This window comes from Indicator indicator, chromosome 31 (assembly GCF_027791375.1).
Source record: "Indicator indicator isolate 239-I01 chromosome 31, UM_Iind_1.1, whole genome shotgun sequence".
Lineage (NCBI taxonomy): Eukaryota > Metazoa > Chordata > Aves > Piciformes > Indicatoridae > Indicator > Indicator indicator.
Window position 1 is genome coordinate 6,973,128 of NC_072040.1, and position 16,168 is coordinate 6,989,295.

General features: G+C 42.1%; 1 protein-coding gene across 1 annotated transcript in view; it reads right to left on the bottom strand.

Moving 5' to 3' along the window:
- DTNA (dystrobrevin alpha) overlaps positions 1-16,168 on the bottom strand; it is an 84,186-nt gene that overhangs the window by 11,410 nt on the left and 56,608 nt on the right. The window contains exons 14-18 of the mRNA XM_054394660.1: positions 11,963-12,050; positions 9,439-9,539; positions 7,970-8,083; positions 4,548-4,644; positions 3,794-3,814 (exon numbers count right to left, since the gene is read on the bottom strand). Of these exons, the coding sequence (XP_054250635.1) occupies positions 3,794-3,814; positions 4,548-4,644; positions 7,970-8,083; positions 9,439-9,539; positions 11,963-12,050 (421 nt within the window). The remainder of the gene's footprint in view (positions 1-3,793; positions 3,815-4,547; positions 4,645-7,969; positions 8,084-9,438; positions 9,540-11,962; positions 12,051-16,168) is intronic.

Genomic DNA, 16,168 nt, shown 5'->3' on the forward strand with positions numbered 1-16,168 from the left:
CAGGAGGAGTTCATGGTGCATGCACCCTCTCTGTCACAGAAAGTCTGAGACTTGCAATAAATAATCCAGCTCTCTGCTTTTTGTTCAGAGCTGGGGAACTATTTTAAGGCACTATTAAATCATGCACTATTAAACTGTTCGCTCTACAGGACACACTCAGGCACTCCCAAAACACTGTGGGGATAGGGCAATATAAATTCCTGCTAGGGGGTTCAGCTGCTGGAAGTGAAAATGTTTTAACACCAGTCATATAAAATGTCATGCTGTTAGCACCTCACAGTTAGTGTCACTTAGCTGAAATCCAAGTGGGCTTTACAAAAATAGTCATTTTTACAAACACAGCTGGGTGAGTGACACCAAGAGACACAGTGCCCTTTTCCCTCCACTGCTTCAAACTCCCTGGGAATGTGCATCCATGTAAGGAAAACAACTGCTGGAGCTCACACCGAGCTGCACATGGCTTTGGACCGAAGACCTGCGTTTGGTAGATGCCAAGGATGGAGGTGGTTTGAGTGCTGTTTAAGGGGAACTGCAACACATGCCCCTGGCTGGGCTTTCCCTCATCCTGGATTTATTTTGAGAATTCAGGTGGATTTCTTAACTCACCCCACAGCATTTATTTTGACTCCTGTAGTGGCTGCCACTGATATGGTTTGGCAAATATGTTCCAAAACAGACAACAGCAGTCCCACTGCAGGAGGAGTGCAACATTGCCCTTGAGGTTTTTATGAATTCCTGCCCTGGACTATAAATAATGTATCAGAATACTAAGCTATTTGTTCTTTTCTCCTATCTCTTCTTTCTAAGAGACATTATCACCAGAGAGACATCAAGGGCAAATTAGGTTTATGAGGAATAAGCACATTACTGATGGAAGAATGGAGGATTTAATACTTATAATCTCCTTAATGATTGGTTTTAGAACATTTAAATGATGGATGAAAGGGAAGTTGAATATATAAAGGCCAGATGCTCTCTTGTTCCTGGAACTGTCTGAAATCACTGCAGTGGAAATGCAGAGCTCTAGTCTTCCAGAGGTAAGGCACAGAGCAACCTGGAGATGCCTCAAGGTCCTTGAAGGCCACAATCCCTGCACATCCAGCAGGGGATCTGGGGTCTACAGTTAACTCCTCTCATGCCTGATGGGGAATGTTTCATCCTCTGTGAAACAAATTTGTGAAAGAATGTCTGCTTCCCATCCCCACCTTTCACTTGCCCTTTTTCCTCAGCTCCTCTTTGCCTTTTTCCTTGACTCTGGGGAACACCAACAACAGTGGGAACTTTGAGAGAAGATGAGGGAAAAATGTACCACATTTGCTTCCTCTAGTGAAGGCACATTTAAGGAATGAACTTCAAAACAGGCATTTTAGTCACTAAAAATGACAGATGCCTGCCAGTACTTTTGTGCTGGAATTTCCCCACATGAGAAATGTAAAAGCTGCTGCACACCAGTTGTTACCCTTGGTGTCTGCTTCGCAGCTATGACTGAGATCTTGTGTTTCTAATAAACACTGCTCTCTTATCTGCAGCTTTCAGTAGTGGAAAAAACTGGGAAGCACAGAGAGATGAAGCATTTGGAGTCTCTTGTCCAGTGAAATACTCCTCTCTTTTCATACTGTTTGGGCTGTACCAGACAGAACTGATGAATACTAAGTTGAAACACAAGGATACCAGGAAATGCCTGATTTCACTGAGATGAGCACTTCAAGTATACTTTACTCATTTAGACCCAGCCCAGCCCAAATTTGTGGCAATGGAATCCTATTAGGATTGTATTCCTGCTCAGTGGTTATCAGGAGAAATGTGGTTTCCACAGGCTAAAGCTAATGGCCTGAAACATGCTATGATAATCAGTAGTGACTTCTTGGTAACCTCAGCAGAGCACCAAATTGCTCCCAAATCTCAGCAGCCCCACCAGCTGAGGACTAAGGCATGCTGCAAGGGGAGCTGCCACACCCACCACAGATCTATAGAATCATAGAATTGTTAGGGTTGGAAGGGACCTCAAGGATCACCTAGTTCCAACCCCCTTGCCATGAGCAGGGACACCTCACACTAAGACCAGGCTTTTATGCTGTACCTGGTTGCAGCCATCAATGTTCTTGTGCCTTCTAGTAAAAAAAAAAATATCCACGTATTTTATTTAATTGCTCATCCCTCATCAACCTGCCACGGATGTTAAATTAATCCTTGCTAGGCAGGGAAGGATTCCCCACTCTCAAGTGTCTTGCTTAGGAGAAAATGCTGGCCACGAACACTGACTCTGCAGGAGCTTGAGCCCATTGCGCCCTCTGCCGGCACTCCCTGGGATGGCATGGGGAAAGCGCTGCCCACAGCCTCACCAAACGACAGGGATGGGGGGAAAAAAACACCACCTCGTTATCCTTTCTCAGGGAAAGGCAGCAGAGAAATAGAAAAGTCCGTAAGCATTAGATAAATGGCCAGGCTGCTCATTCCAGTTGAATTCCCCCAGAAATTAATTTAATCCTGTTTCTCTCAACTGATCATGAAATGGCATAGCGTGACGGGGATCGTTTAATGGAAATTGAGAGTAATTCCTTAGCATTATCACCTGGTATTCAGCAAGGCTATTGCTCTCAGAAAAAAAATAATTCATACCTTGTAACAGCTCGAAAATGTGCTTTCACTTATACTGTCCAGTGAACATTTTATATGATAGGGAAACTCCTGTCACATTGAAATCTTCTGCTTGGTGGCAAGTGACAGGACCAGAGGAAATGGTTACAAGCTGCACCAGGGGAGGTTCAGGCTGGATATTAGGAAATATTCCTTCACTGAAAGAGTTCTCAAACATTAGAATGTTCTTTCCAGGGCAGTGATGGAGTCACCATCCCTGGGGGTGTTCAAGAGGTGTGTGAACCTGGCACTCAGGGACATGGTTTAGTGTCGACCCTTCAGTGTTGGATCGAAGGATGGACTCAATGATCTTGAAGGTATCTTCCAACCAGATGTATTCTGTGATTCTCTATTCTGTGATTCTGTTTTGTGAATGGAAGATCTTTTAACAGTGCAGAATCAAAAAAAGACAGCCCTTACATGGAGCTGATGTTTGGTCAGTCTGGTATTTTTGTGTGCAGTAGACCAATGCTCTACAAAAATTAGCCGTGGTGTTAAGTTTTGTGAAGGTGAGCACCATCTACAAACTCTGCATGCTCTACATCAGATTTCTGACTGTATTTCTACTGATGAAAGAAAGAGGAAACCTGCTTTGTTAAAATGAAACATTTTTATCTGACTGCTGTCTGAAAAGTGCTTGCCTTTAGCCTAGTACCTTCCCAAGACCCATTTCAATACTAAAATCCCACAAACCAATTAAATCTTCTAAAATTTACCACCAGGGATACAAGTACCCCTGCCTTTTTTTGATCTAACTTGCTGAAGCTGCCCTGGTCTAGTTTGAACTCAGTTATGTTTTTCTGAGAGTTCCAAAATTCTCATTCCGTTTTCAAAATGCTATTTCTGTTCTTTAATTCATATTCTAGGCTGGTTTCACCACACTTGGGTGGTGGTTTCCCTATCTTATGTGTTCTTATTTAGAGGAGTGAAAAAGAGATCTAGAATCCTTCTAGCCATGACCCACTTTATGGAGGACTAAGATGTTTAATGGTGAAAATTACTACAAAATACTTGAAAACAATGTCTGAAAAAACTGCAAATTATTAATTTTGGTCAGAAGAACACACACACATTTCAAGCAAAGGAAGTAAAGTAAATCACAGGAACACAATCACATTTAGGAGTTAGTAAGGCCTCCATTAAGGAGGTAACTTGCTACCTGTTTCAATTCTTCTTCCTAAGGAGAAAGAGGATAAGCACATGAGATGAGCCAGGATGTGAGCGAAGAAGAGAGAAAAAAAGCCAAATTTGGAGTACAGTTGAGATAGCTGAAGGTATGTGGGCAGGTTAGAGTCCCACCTCTGCACACTTTGAAACACCAGGACAGTGCAAAGTGTGCAGCCAGCCACTATAATTTCCTACTCCAAATCCTCTTTGTCCATGTCTGACAGAACTAGCAAGTGAATGGGCAAAGTTAAGGAACCAGCAAAAGCAATCTGTACAGTCAGCTGGAGTAGGTAAAAGTGTGGGGGTTTTTTTGTATATTCTCCCGGAGAAAAATTCAAAAAACATCTGAAACTGGACCATGAAATATTTTATGTCTGGACACCGCTGAATGGCTGATCCACAAACAGCCTGAAATCCAGAGAGGTGGCCAAATCCTTCAATAAAAGAGCAAAACAGGACTGTATTGCCTTATGCTGCAGTACTATTTAAAGGATTGTATTAATTTCTCAGTAGTTCAGAGCCTGTCTCTGATGTTCCACTCAGCAGTGGCAATGGTGATGCAGTGCTGCTACAGGAACAACACCATCTGAAACCTCTGAACTGAAAGACCAAGGTAAAAAAGGGGAAGGGAAAGAAACAAAACCAAATTTTGTGGGTGGAGATAGTGAAGGAATTTTGTGGTCTTATCTCCTGCCCCTCCTCTCTTGCTTCAGTCTTAGTAGTAATCAGGTGGAGCTCCTTACCTTCAGCAGTTTCATGAGGCCTTCTAACTGAACCATAAGCTCCCTCCGGCTTTCCTGGAGAGCAGACATCCTCTGTTCCAGCTCATCCTTCCGCTGTCTGAGAAGCAAACAGATCTCATCAGCTTACCCCTCCCAGGTCAGCAGCTTTTAACTGCCCTGTTCCCCCCAGCCCAACTAGGAGTTGCATGCCTATAGACCACAGGAGAGCAAACACACTCCACGAGCTCTGCAGAGTGCTCAGACATCAGGCTGCAGGAAAGCTCAGGAGAATGTTCAGATGAGACTGAAGAGAGTGATGAGGAAAAAGACAGACACTGACACAGACCCTTCTGCAAGGAACAACTGAGCTTGATACAAATTTGTGTTATATTCCCTTGTGGGAATGCCTGACAGTTTTTGTCTTTGGATCTCTCTAGTCAATAACCTCAGTAGCTGTCAAGAGAAATTAAAGCCATGCCCTGGAGGACAGGAAATTACAGCAGGGGCACTGAACAGAGAGAGATACAAGAGAAGCTTAGAGAGTTCAGAAATTCAGCCAGAAGAACACAGCAATCTGCTTTTGTTTCCTTTTTTTTTCACCTGAAAGCAAGAGTCAGACTATCAGAGAATGGAGATAGAATTGCTGGAAAATAGCTCTTTGGACTTGCAGTTTGGTGCTGGTCCTTGTGACAGTGTGAACACTGAGCCACCCCAAGTGTGACAGCCAGTTTGTGCCCAGGTAAATGGGAACAGCTTTGATTCTCCACAGCTCCCCTGCATGGGATGGGGATTCAGCACTTACACATGCTCCATCACTAAATTGTGTGAGAGGTCCCCACAGAAGTACAAAATGAAATCATTGCCTCCTGGAAGCCATGAAATAATTAACATCACTATTGAAAAAGACACATATCTCAGGTGTATTTTACACACTGCTGTGTTGCAAATAACATAAACTATGTTGTGAGCCTCACACTACTTACAGAATGTGATCATTTAATCCAAAATGGAACAAGCACCAGAGCCAAGACTAAGCATTTGTCCTGTATTTAGGAAAATACAAACCCCTGATTTTGAGCCTTCTCTGTAAGTTGCTGATATAAGCAACACTGATTTCTTCTGGATTGCTCACATGTGCTATCTCTCACCTATATAATAGGATCATATAGTAACACTGACAAGTTGGATTTACTCTTCTGGAGGATTAATCTATTTTTTTGGTACCAATTGCCTGTGCTGGCTTTTCGTTTCCAGGCATGCAGTGGTTGGAAATGCTACAAACTGTCCATAGAAACTGCTAATAAAAATCAGATACTCTAGCCTTTCAATTCAAAGTGGCAGGTCCTAGCACAAACCTCTGCTGGGTTTTAGATTAATTCTAAGTTGAGTGCAACAACACAGAGACTGCTCCTCTGATTTTTCACTCCTGCTGTACTCCAGAGCAAGTTCCTGGAAGTAATGTGCTTTCCAACCTGTCTGCAAGGCAGCACTGGAAAGGTGAAGGAATGCTGTGCTTAGAACCTCATTTCAGTGAGTCTCCATCACTACAGCAGCTGGAACAAATACCCACAACATAATACACAGATTCCAGCATTTCTTAGTATTATATTACCCTACTGCCCTAATTGCTTCAAGCCCCCAAAATCTGTGGAGCTGTAAATCAGTGCTGCTGTTCTGAGTCCTGCTGCCTTACCCAGGATAGGAACAGCCTCCTGACATCTTAAGTGTCTAGGAATTTGAGGAGGTGTCGAGATTCCACCGTAAATCAAAAGCCAATCTTTTGCCTTTCAGATGGTGAGCATTTTAGAAGGCATGCAAAGCAGCAGAGACCCACAAATTAGAAGCTATTTCCTGACTCTGACACTGCATCTTCAATCAGAGAGGAAACCATAAGGGTGGAACTTGGCATCAGTGCGCTAGGGACATCCCATGTGAGGAAATTCAAAGCAGCATATTATGCTTTTAATATGTGTAACGAAATTGAAAAGAGGGGAAAAAATGAAGCAGTCAGTTTGCCAACACTGCAAATTCACCTGGTTATTTTACCTTTTTTTTGAAGGATGATGAATTTTGTCAACTACATAGAAACCTGCTTAAAACAGACTACAGGCTTGATACACAAGAGCTACATTATTGGGATATTTTATGCTGTGTACACATTTTCATCACAGTCAGTTCTTTATGTCTCAGAGAATGTCACTTGCCTGTAGGTATCTAGAAGTAATTACACACTAAAATCACTCACAGAAGTGAAGAAACCAATTTGGCTTTGATTGGATAGCAAAAGTCATTATTTGTAAACCAGAAAAGTAGTTTAGAGTGGAAAACCCGACAATAAAACTGTACAGGATTTGTAGAGCTAACGATTAGCACAATTTCTTACAGTAGTTTCCTTTGGTTATGAACCAGATTATTAAAATATTACCTGTGTGATAAATGTGTAAATGTTCTTTAGCCTTCTCAAGAGAGAACTGCTCAGTGGGGGGTGGGCTAAAATTTAATCTAGCACTGTGTCACTAGAAAGAAACTTTTTACACTCTGTTCTCTCTTCACATGAAGTGTTTTCAATAGCTTTTATAGAATTCTCTGTCTGGCTCTCACAACATGCACTTCAGAACTTGTAGGGAGCCTACAGATCTGTGTCAATGATGACTGCACTTCTTCAATGTGGTATGGCAGCCAGTAGCTCCATGTAGAGTATCCTAATTGATAACAGAGACACATCCATATCAGTCTTTTTAACTTGGTGGGATAAGTGGAGAAGTGATCCTCTAAAGCTTCAGCTGCTGCAGATGACATTACTCCTCACTTCCCACCTGACAAGGAGGATCATTCTGCAGCCTGGTTTTCACCATGAGGAGAAGACCTCTCCTTGGAGTGCAACACATGGGGGGAATGTCCAAAAATGAATGTCTAATTCTTGTCTGTATTTTCAAGCAGCTCTGTATTTACTTTAGCAGAAAGGAGAATACTTTGTAGAAGCATTTCTTTTGACAGAACAACATTTTTCCCCACACAATTAATGTCATTTGGACAGGGCTGTGGGGACCTATTCCAAATGACCTAAGGGCCTAACTCTGCAAACACTAGTGCATATGCTTAATTGAATGTAGATGAGTAATATGTGAGATTCCTCATGCATGCTGTTTAAAGCAGAAGCTTAATTACTTCTAGAACTACATTCTGCTCTGAAAATGGAGAAAAAAAACCCCAACACATTGTGTGATTTACTTTAAAAAGCCCCCCAAGTTGTAAGCCAGGCTTATAGAATCATAGAATCAGTCAGGGTTGGAAGGGACCACAAGGATCATCTGGTTCCAACCCCCGTGCCATGGGCAGGGACACCTTTACCTCTAGGACACCCTCATCTCTTGTTTCTTCTCATATTGAGAACATCTGGCTGGCTCCAGTCATGGTCAGAGGTTCTACTGCTGTGGTCTTACCTCAGGAGCCTGAGCTCTGCAAGGAGAGTGGGATTTTGTTGTGCCTTCTCTGGTGTGGGCTGAGATGCTTGCTCATGTTCAAGCCGCAGCCTCTGGATCTCCTGTAGGATTTCTCTTGAGGAGGAGAATAAGCAGAAGACGACCAGTCAGTAATTTTCCACACAACCAGCTCACTGGACATGCAAGAGGAGAAGTCTGATTGTATGCAGCTCTTTATCAATGTTGATAAGACTGTGCTCCAACCAACAAAAGAAGCCCTCAGCAATGGGAGGGGGCTCTGGATATTTGTAAAATAAACTCTTAGGATTTTACCACAGAGGAAAATATTTCTTCAAGACCCCACCCCCAAAACTGGAGTAGACAAGAGTTAGATCTGTGTTTAATTAAACTGCACCTAATTCTTCCCCATGAATGTTTCAAGCACCACATGAACTTGCCAAAAATTAAAATCACCTATTTCACCCTTCTTGGGTATCAGGAAAAAACCCTTAGCACTTAAAAATATACTATTAGTGTAAGCGGAGAAGTGAGAGCGATCAGCAAGTCATGCTGGAGCACTTTAATAGGACCTGTTAGGACTGGCTTGCCAGCCCTGGAGTGCTGTCAAAAGGCTAATACAAAGCTTTGCAGCAGAAGGTTGAAACCTTTGTGAGTTTTGTCTCTTCTTCCCAACGTGCTGGAGAGCAGACAGTCAGGAGGCAGCCTCGAACTATGAAAGACAAATCGAGACGGGAGCTGGTGGCTCATTACACAGTGACAGAAGGCAGTGCAGAGTTTGGAATGGGAAACCATCTGGTCTGGGCTGGCCTCTGTTTTACAGTCCAGCAGTAAAAATCACAGCTCTGCTGCCACACACTTCATGGCATCAGGCAGTCTGATACCCAGATCCTCTGCTGCTAACAAACGAGCATCACTCCTTTTCGGGGCTGGCTGGCCTGTTTCTCCTGGACACTGTCTCAGTCAGATCCATACCCAGTGTCTCATTTGATCAGCAGCCTGACTTGCTGCTAACCCTTCTGTAAACCTTTTCCAGGCAGACTGTGTTCTGGAGAGCTTTGATCATCTTTTTCACAAATAAAAGCAGGGGAGCATAACATTACCAGTGTGACTGATCCTTTTATCATTTCCTTCTATAGTGCTACAGAGGATCCAACTCAGTTAATCTGGTTTTGAAACAGGACAGGATTTTTTTTTTTAAACTGTTAACAAACAGCAGCTGCAAACAGTAAATATCAATGGTTAGATCACATCATTGAACAGTACACTCATTAAAACACAGGGTAGCCATGGATTTCAGAGCCTTTCTCATGTCCTGTGGGCCTTTTTCTGACCTGTGCTTTTTTCACAGGGGCAGGTGTGTGTGCATGTATAAGCACATTTCACAGAACTGGGTGGTGAAAGCTGTTAAGAACCAAACAGACACACAACAAAGGGCACAGAACCAAACCTGATGCTTTGGGGACGCTTACCGGTTTTTATTTTCCAGCTCTGCAATCAGCTGCCTTTGTTGTTTGTTTGCATCAATGGTGAAGGAGATATCTGATGCTCCTCTCTGCTGACCCTGCTGCTGCTGTAAAGAAAGGAGAAGGCTGCATTGAAGGAGGAATAGCCAGCATGCACCCAGGAGTTCAACACAGACCTGTTCTCTGAAATCTGCTCGCAGAAGATGCAGCACCAGGCTTGCCTACACTTAAAAAAGAGCATCCATGTTGCACTCGTACCAGTATGGCTCCATTGCTAGTAAAAGCAGGGTAAGTGCTAGAGTAAATAAGACTCAGTGTTTGCCATCCTGTCATTCACTGCTTCTTCAAGGAGCTTCCTCTGAACCAATCATAAAAGGCAATGGCACTGCTGCAGGCAGTTGCTGTAATATGGCTCTTAATTTTGACACCACGGACAAGAGGAAATCTCTGAAGCAAAACCCAGTGTCTCTCTCCAAAAGAGAAAGGGATGTGTGTCCAGAGCAGTGATGCTTCATTCTCTTGAAAGTACGTGAGCTGTACTCAGTTTTCAGTCTGGCTATGTGGCCCATTTGGCCAAGTTTTCCTGTACACTCCCATGACACTTCAGAACACTTCCTTCCCCAGTCCTGCAGACAGCACAGCCTTTTTACCCCAATAAAATGAAGCAGGAATGAATCTTTTTCTTACAAACTTAGGTAGAGCTCACTACAGCTTCATGGGACTGTGGTCTCTTTTTCATGTTCATCAGCAATAACCAAACACTGTTTTCCTTCATCACACTCCTGTGTCTATCACTGACAAGGCAGAGCAAGACACTCAAAGTTTCACAGCTTTCAGACACCTATTTATTTCTAACTCCAGCCTGAAAAAATCAGACACTAAAAACCCACTCTGCTGAGTTCCTGCTGTGGTCTGAGTGTTTCTCACCATAAAAGCCCTGTGAAGTGGAACTCTGCAGCTCAATTTTTTGTGATGCCAGGCATCTCCTCCTCCAGGAGATGGACACTCAAAAAGGATGCAGATACATCTCAGTGCTAACCTTTGGGAAAGGATAGTACCTTATGGCTGCAATGTTTAATGCTTTTTCTGCTCCAGGTACACTTTCCCATTAACACTCCAACTACAGAGAAGCAGAGCACTGAGGAGAAGAACTGACACATGCTGGTGGATGTCACAAAGTGATTCAAGGGGAACCAGGACCTCTATCCTGAATGCCCGCCCAGTGTTATTAATACAGCTCCTTCCCTGAAAGAGAACAACCATCAGTAAAGGTTTAAAGGTTTCCACTGTGCTCAGAAAGAGTTCCATGTACAAAACCCTTCTCTTTTCCTTCTGTATCTTCTGTTTAAAGAGCACAGATGGATGGCAACAAGAAATTCAGCATTTTCCTTCAAACCAGCTCTATTTAAAAGCTACTTAAATATTGTTTCCTAAGTTTTCCCCCATATCACAGACACACATTAGTTACAACTGATTTCTACCAGTTTCCACCCAAGACATCATTAATGGGAGATCTTGTTCCCAGAAGGAAGAACCATCACCTACAGGTTGCCTTCTATTTGAAACAGTGTCACACATCTGGGAAGGATTGATTTGGGCTGGGCTGGCAAAGCAGGAGCACCCCTCCCTTCCCCTGCAGCTGCAGGTAGTGTGAAATCTCCCATGACAGATGGCTGCACAGGGTGGCAGATCCATCCTTCATGCCTTCACCTGGGATGAACGTGGCTCAATGGACAGTTTTTCACATGGACAGTGGTGCCTGATTTCTCCCTTTTAATTGATCCTGCAGTGTAAATCTCAGTGTGAAAATGTGCTTTTGGGCACTCTGGACTGGCTGCTTTTTACTTAACCATCATTTATGGTTCCTTACTCTATCAAATGTGCTGAGATGGAAAAAAGTAACTAGACTGACCTTATTTGTGCCCTTTAAGATTTTATATTCTTCGATTAGGTTCCTGCGTTGTTCTCTCTTATTCCTGAATATAGTTAGTGAGGTTTTAGCCTGTCATCACCTTCTATCTTGGGATACATAGAGCAGAATAATCATTGCTCTGATTGAAATGAAAATGGGAGCCAGGGCTAATGCAGGGGGTCATTAAAGTCATCCTGCTAAGGATCATTCTTTAGAATCCTCAGCACTTAGGGCCCTAGTGGCCCTGATATTTGAACTAAACAGTAAAATGGATTCACCACCCCATTTCTCCACTGCAGTAAATCATTAACCTTTAACCAAAGCTAGTCCAGACAGCATTTTCTGGTCTTTCCTGAGTTCAAGATGCCAGGTCCCTTTTGCTGTAATTGTTTAAGCACCACTGCAGCAGCATATAGATGATATGCATTAGCATGTGGATTCTCGGGTTTAAATGGACTGTGTAAAAATGTTATTGCCAGAGCATAACAGCATCTGATGAAAAGCACAGGGGAAAAGAATCCATTAATCATTAAGACTGTCAGATGAAATTTCCCTGATCTTGCCAAGCCCCTGGAACACGACAGAAGGAAAGTACCTTCCTTTAATTAAAACACTTACTGATGAAGAAGTTTCTGCTGCCAGCCTTGCTGCGTACCTGGCGATCAGCTTATGTTCTTCATCCAGGCGGCTTGCGCTGTCGAGCACGCTGGCAGGGTTGGAGGGGAGGAGGGAGGACAAGTTAATACAAGGGCAAAAAGACACTGCTCTGTCACACTCTCCACTCACACACCCCCCAGTACAGAATCCTGAAGCAAAATGTCACCAAATTATCACCGGCAGATGTTAATTGAGCAGAGAAGTGGGAGAGTAACTTTCCTAGAAGGCTCCGCTCCAGGAGCCAGGCAGGACCTTCCCTTCGGGGCTAACAGCAGCAGTTTGCCACCTCTGGCCAAGGCCATGCCAGATGCAACTTGCAGATTACTCTCTCTGAAGAGGGGTGGGAAATGGTTAGCTCCACCAGTCAGCATTTGCTTTTACTTCTCAGCTTTGTCATATCACCTAGAAGACTGATTACTTTTTTGGACAGTGGGTTAGTGGGAACCTCAGTGTTTGCTGAGAAAAACTTTAGAAGATTTGTCAGATTTGCAACAGAAAACAATATTTAGGACAGTTTTGCAGGGCACTTACCCAGGCCTCATGGACTACAGTTTGGGGCCATTGATTAGGAATTTATAATCAGACTTTCTCTTTTTTTTTTTTTTTTGATATTTGGGAGTAAAATCTCAGAGAATCACATAATGGTGGTCAGCAAGTATAAGAACTAAACAGCAGATATGCTGAATTCCTTTAAAATATTTCATCTTATTACTTTTTTTCCCCTAAGGATACAAAAGGTAAATATTTCTCTCAGGTTAAATCCTTGCCAGCAGTTCTTATTTTAAATGGAGGCAATTATTTAGCCAGATGAGCAGGAAAGAAGTAACACAGTAATAACCTATTTACTATTTCTAAACATTTAGAAGTTTGCAGAGAACCATTAAAAATAATAAACAGCCAAAAAGTGAAATCTGAAGAGGGCTTAGTTGTCCCTGGATAATCCTAGGATTTAGAGTCCTACACTACATTAGGTTTGATATATACAAGAGAGAAAAAGTGAAGACCCTAAGAAGTGGTGAGAAGAATTTTGTGCTGTGTGGCCAGCCTGCAGACTATGCCAGGGAGAGGCAAGTCAAGTCTGAGAGGCAAGTCTGACCTCTTCTCTTACCCCTTGGCAACTGCCAGGTGTTTTGGCTGAAGGGAGACAGGCACACACCTCCCTGACCATGGGCTCTTCATGGCATGCAGCTGGTTGCTGATAAATGAGCTTCATGTTTCAGAATACTGCTCAAAAAAAGGCTTACTTCAGGCATGAGCATCTTATTCCTATTTTTGCCAGAAATGATATCCTGAAGCCTTCCAGATGAAAGCTGCACTTGTGCAAGATCTGCTTTCAAAGAACTGGCTTCTTTAAAAGGAAAAGGAAGTGTTTCTTCAAAGTTTCTCAGTGAGTTCACGTTCCCAGGTACCTCAGGGAACTATATTGTGCACCTTTTGTTTGGCTTGATTAAATCCACTGGGATTTAGAAGTTATGTTTGAAAGATGAGTAGCAGTTGATATTCATTGATTATTAAAGTGGGAGTCATGTGGACTTGCTCTGGCTTTCTGAGATAAGGGAAAAGAGACAAATATCATCTTATTCTCATTCTGACAATGACCTGTGAGACCACAAATATGAAGTTTAAAATGAAAGGAGTAAGTCTATGAAAAGTCAGACCCAGAGGGGTTCTGGGCAAGCTCAGCTTGTGCTGCTGACTGCACCATGAGACTTCTGCTGGGAGATGAACACTGATTTTTTTCATTTTGGTCATTGAATTTATTCTGTTACATATATAAATTAATTCCATACTTAGTCACACTCTTGTGGGTTAACTGATTGCCCTTCTGAAAAGATCCAAGCTAAAGGTATCTTTCTCCATCTGTACAGTTCTGCTTCTTACGTACTCATGCTTATTGTCCTGATATGTCACCCAGAGAAGGAAAGGGGCAAGCTACTCCCGCAGACACATACAGTTATGCAAAGCAGGGGTAATAAGGGTTCCTTTCATGACAGTACAGCTAACTTTTCATTTTTCCATAACGACTGAGACATCAGATCCTAACAGATGGCTGCAAACCCAGCAAGCATTCAGCGTCAGTTCTCCGTTTTACAGCAATGTGCAACCGTATTACCCATCCTGGAAAAAAGAAGAGATGCTGGTTCCACTTGTTGGCAAAACACAATCTGCAGCACAGTTCTGAGACTTGAGCTAAGCCCTGATGTGATGAGTTTACTGAGTGAACCAAGCCTTTGCAGCTTTATGATTCTTACTCATTCTTTAAGCTCTTTGATATGTAGCTGTGTAGGTGGATGTCATCAAATAGATGTAGCAGCACGTCAGATTCGGTCTGTGAATGCCCCAAAGCTTTGTAAATTACATTTCAATGCCTGGGATAAATTTGGTTGTGCAGTGCACCTGTTTTACATGATTGTTAAGCACGGAGGTATGCACAGCAGCAGACTTTGCCAAGACTTTTACAACACAAGAGTTCTGATTTGCCATAATTCACTTGTTTTACTTCAGCACCTTCATGGACAATGATACAGTGGAATACACACAAGCTTTCAAATATTATGACTGTGTGTGAGCAGAATTTGGGACCCTCCAGAGAATGATTGCAAGCATCCATGTAAAAATGTGAGTAATCACCTTAGAAGATGAGATAAAGTCTCAGTGAGGAATAATAGCAAATATATTCTATGGTCTCCACTCATTGAAGAGGTCAGAAATTACTTAATTCATCTTGTCCTGCAGTTTCCTATCCCAATCATTAAATAATTTTTAGTTTTCATTATTTAAAAGGTTAATTTTCAATATTTCTGGGCTCTGATGTGTTTCTTTTCCCAACTTTAGAATTTTGCATACAAATAGCCTGCTGCTGATCCTTCTTTTCCATAAAAGTTAGACTGCACTTTTAACACTGCTTCTCCATTAGTGACCATCCTGTTAAAGACTTTATAATTACTAGCAATAATTGGGCTGGCAGAATTATCATAATCCAGATGTGGAGTGAATATCCATCATCATCTGTACAATAAGACTTCTTTACTTGATCTGTGCAATATTCTATGCTCTAAGGGAGAACTAGGAAAAAAAAAAAAGATCCCAAAACTGCAGGCTAAGGATGAAAAATATGACAGTCTGTGAACCAAGGAGTGACACTGGAGGATCTTTGCTATTTCTCATGCTTCAGATGTGTCAAATCAGCTGTTCTACAGTAGTCACTTGCAATAGATAGTACGGCTGTCCCCTGATGGTCTTAAAATTACATCACCACTGGTTAGAAAAGGCTCAGAAATGTCAGTTTCTTGTGAAACCTTTGCAATAGATACCAGAGTGGTCTTCATGACGTGCTCTTACTTGGCAAAACTTCACTTCATAAATAATTTACTGTAGAAAGTATTGACAAATTAAAGGGTAGATTTCTAAGCTATAAGAAGTGTCCTAACAGCAACCCACCACATGTATTCTGACCATTGCTCATCTGTGACACTTCCAAAATTGTCCTAGTTTTAAGGCACTTTAAACTGATGTCTTCTGAGCCCTCTGCTATTGTTAATTTACTTTAGAATCACTAACATTTTGGCATCATAATGCTTGTAACTCTCAGGTGTGTGGCTATGATCATAAAAACTAACTCTGTTCAAGGGAGTCAAGTGTCTATGCATTTGCTCTGTTATCAGTGGGTCTCTGAATTGTTTGCCTCTTTCAAGGGAAGATGAGGCCAGCCCTCCCAGCTGGAGTTAGTTTTGTACACATTCCCTCAACAAACATTTTTTTATAATACCATAGAATAGCACAGTAGTAAGGAAATATGACTCACCACAGCACTACACAGTGTAACACCCAATAATGAAGCAAAAAACCAGCTTTCTGTGGAACAAAAATAGCCTCCTACTTGCATTATTATTTTATTTTCTTCTGCATCTCTAAGGAAAAAGATTGGAATATGTGGAATTAATATCCCAAACTAGGTAAAATCTCTAACTTGTATGGAAAAAACCTCAACTATCTACAGTTAAAATGTCTTTTTTAGAATCAGACACTAAAGATGACCTACATCAAACACCAAGTATTAGTTCTACATGCTAAAAGACACTTTATGATAAAACTAACTAGAACACTTGACTAAGGGATACTTTTGCTACCCGTACAGTTACTGTAAATGATCATTTAAGTCTTTCT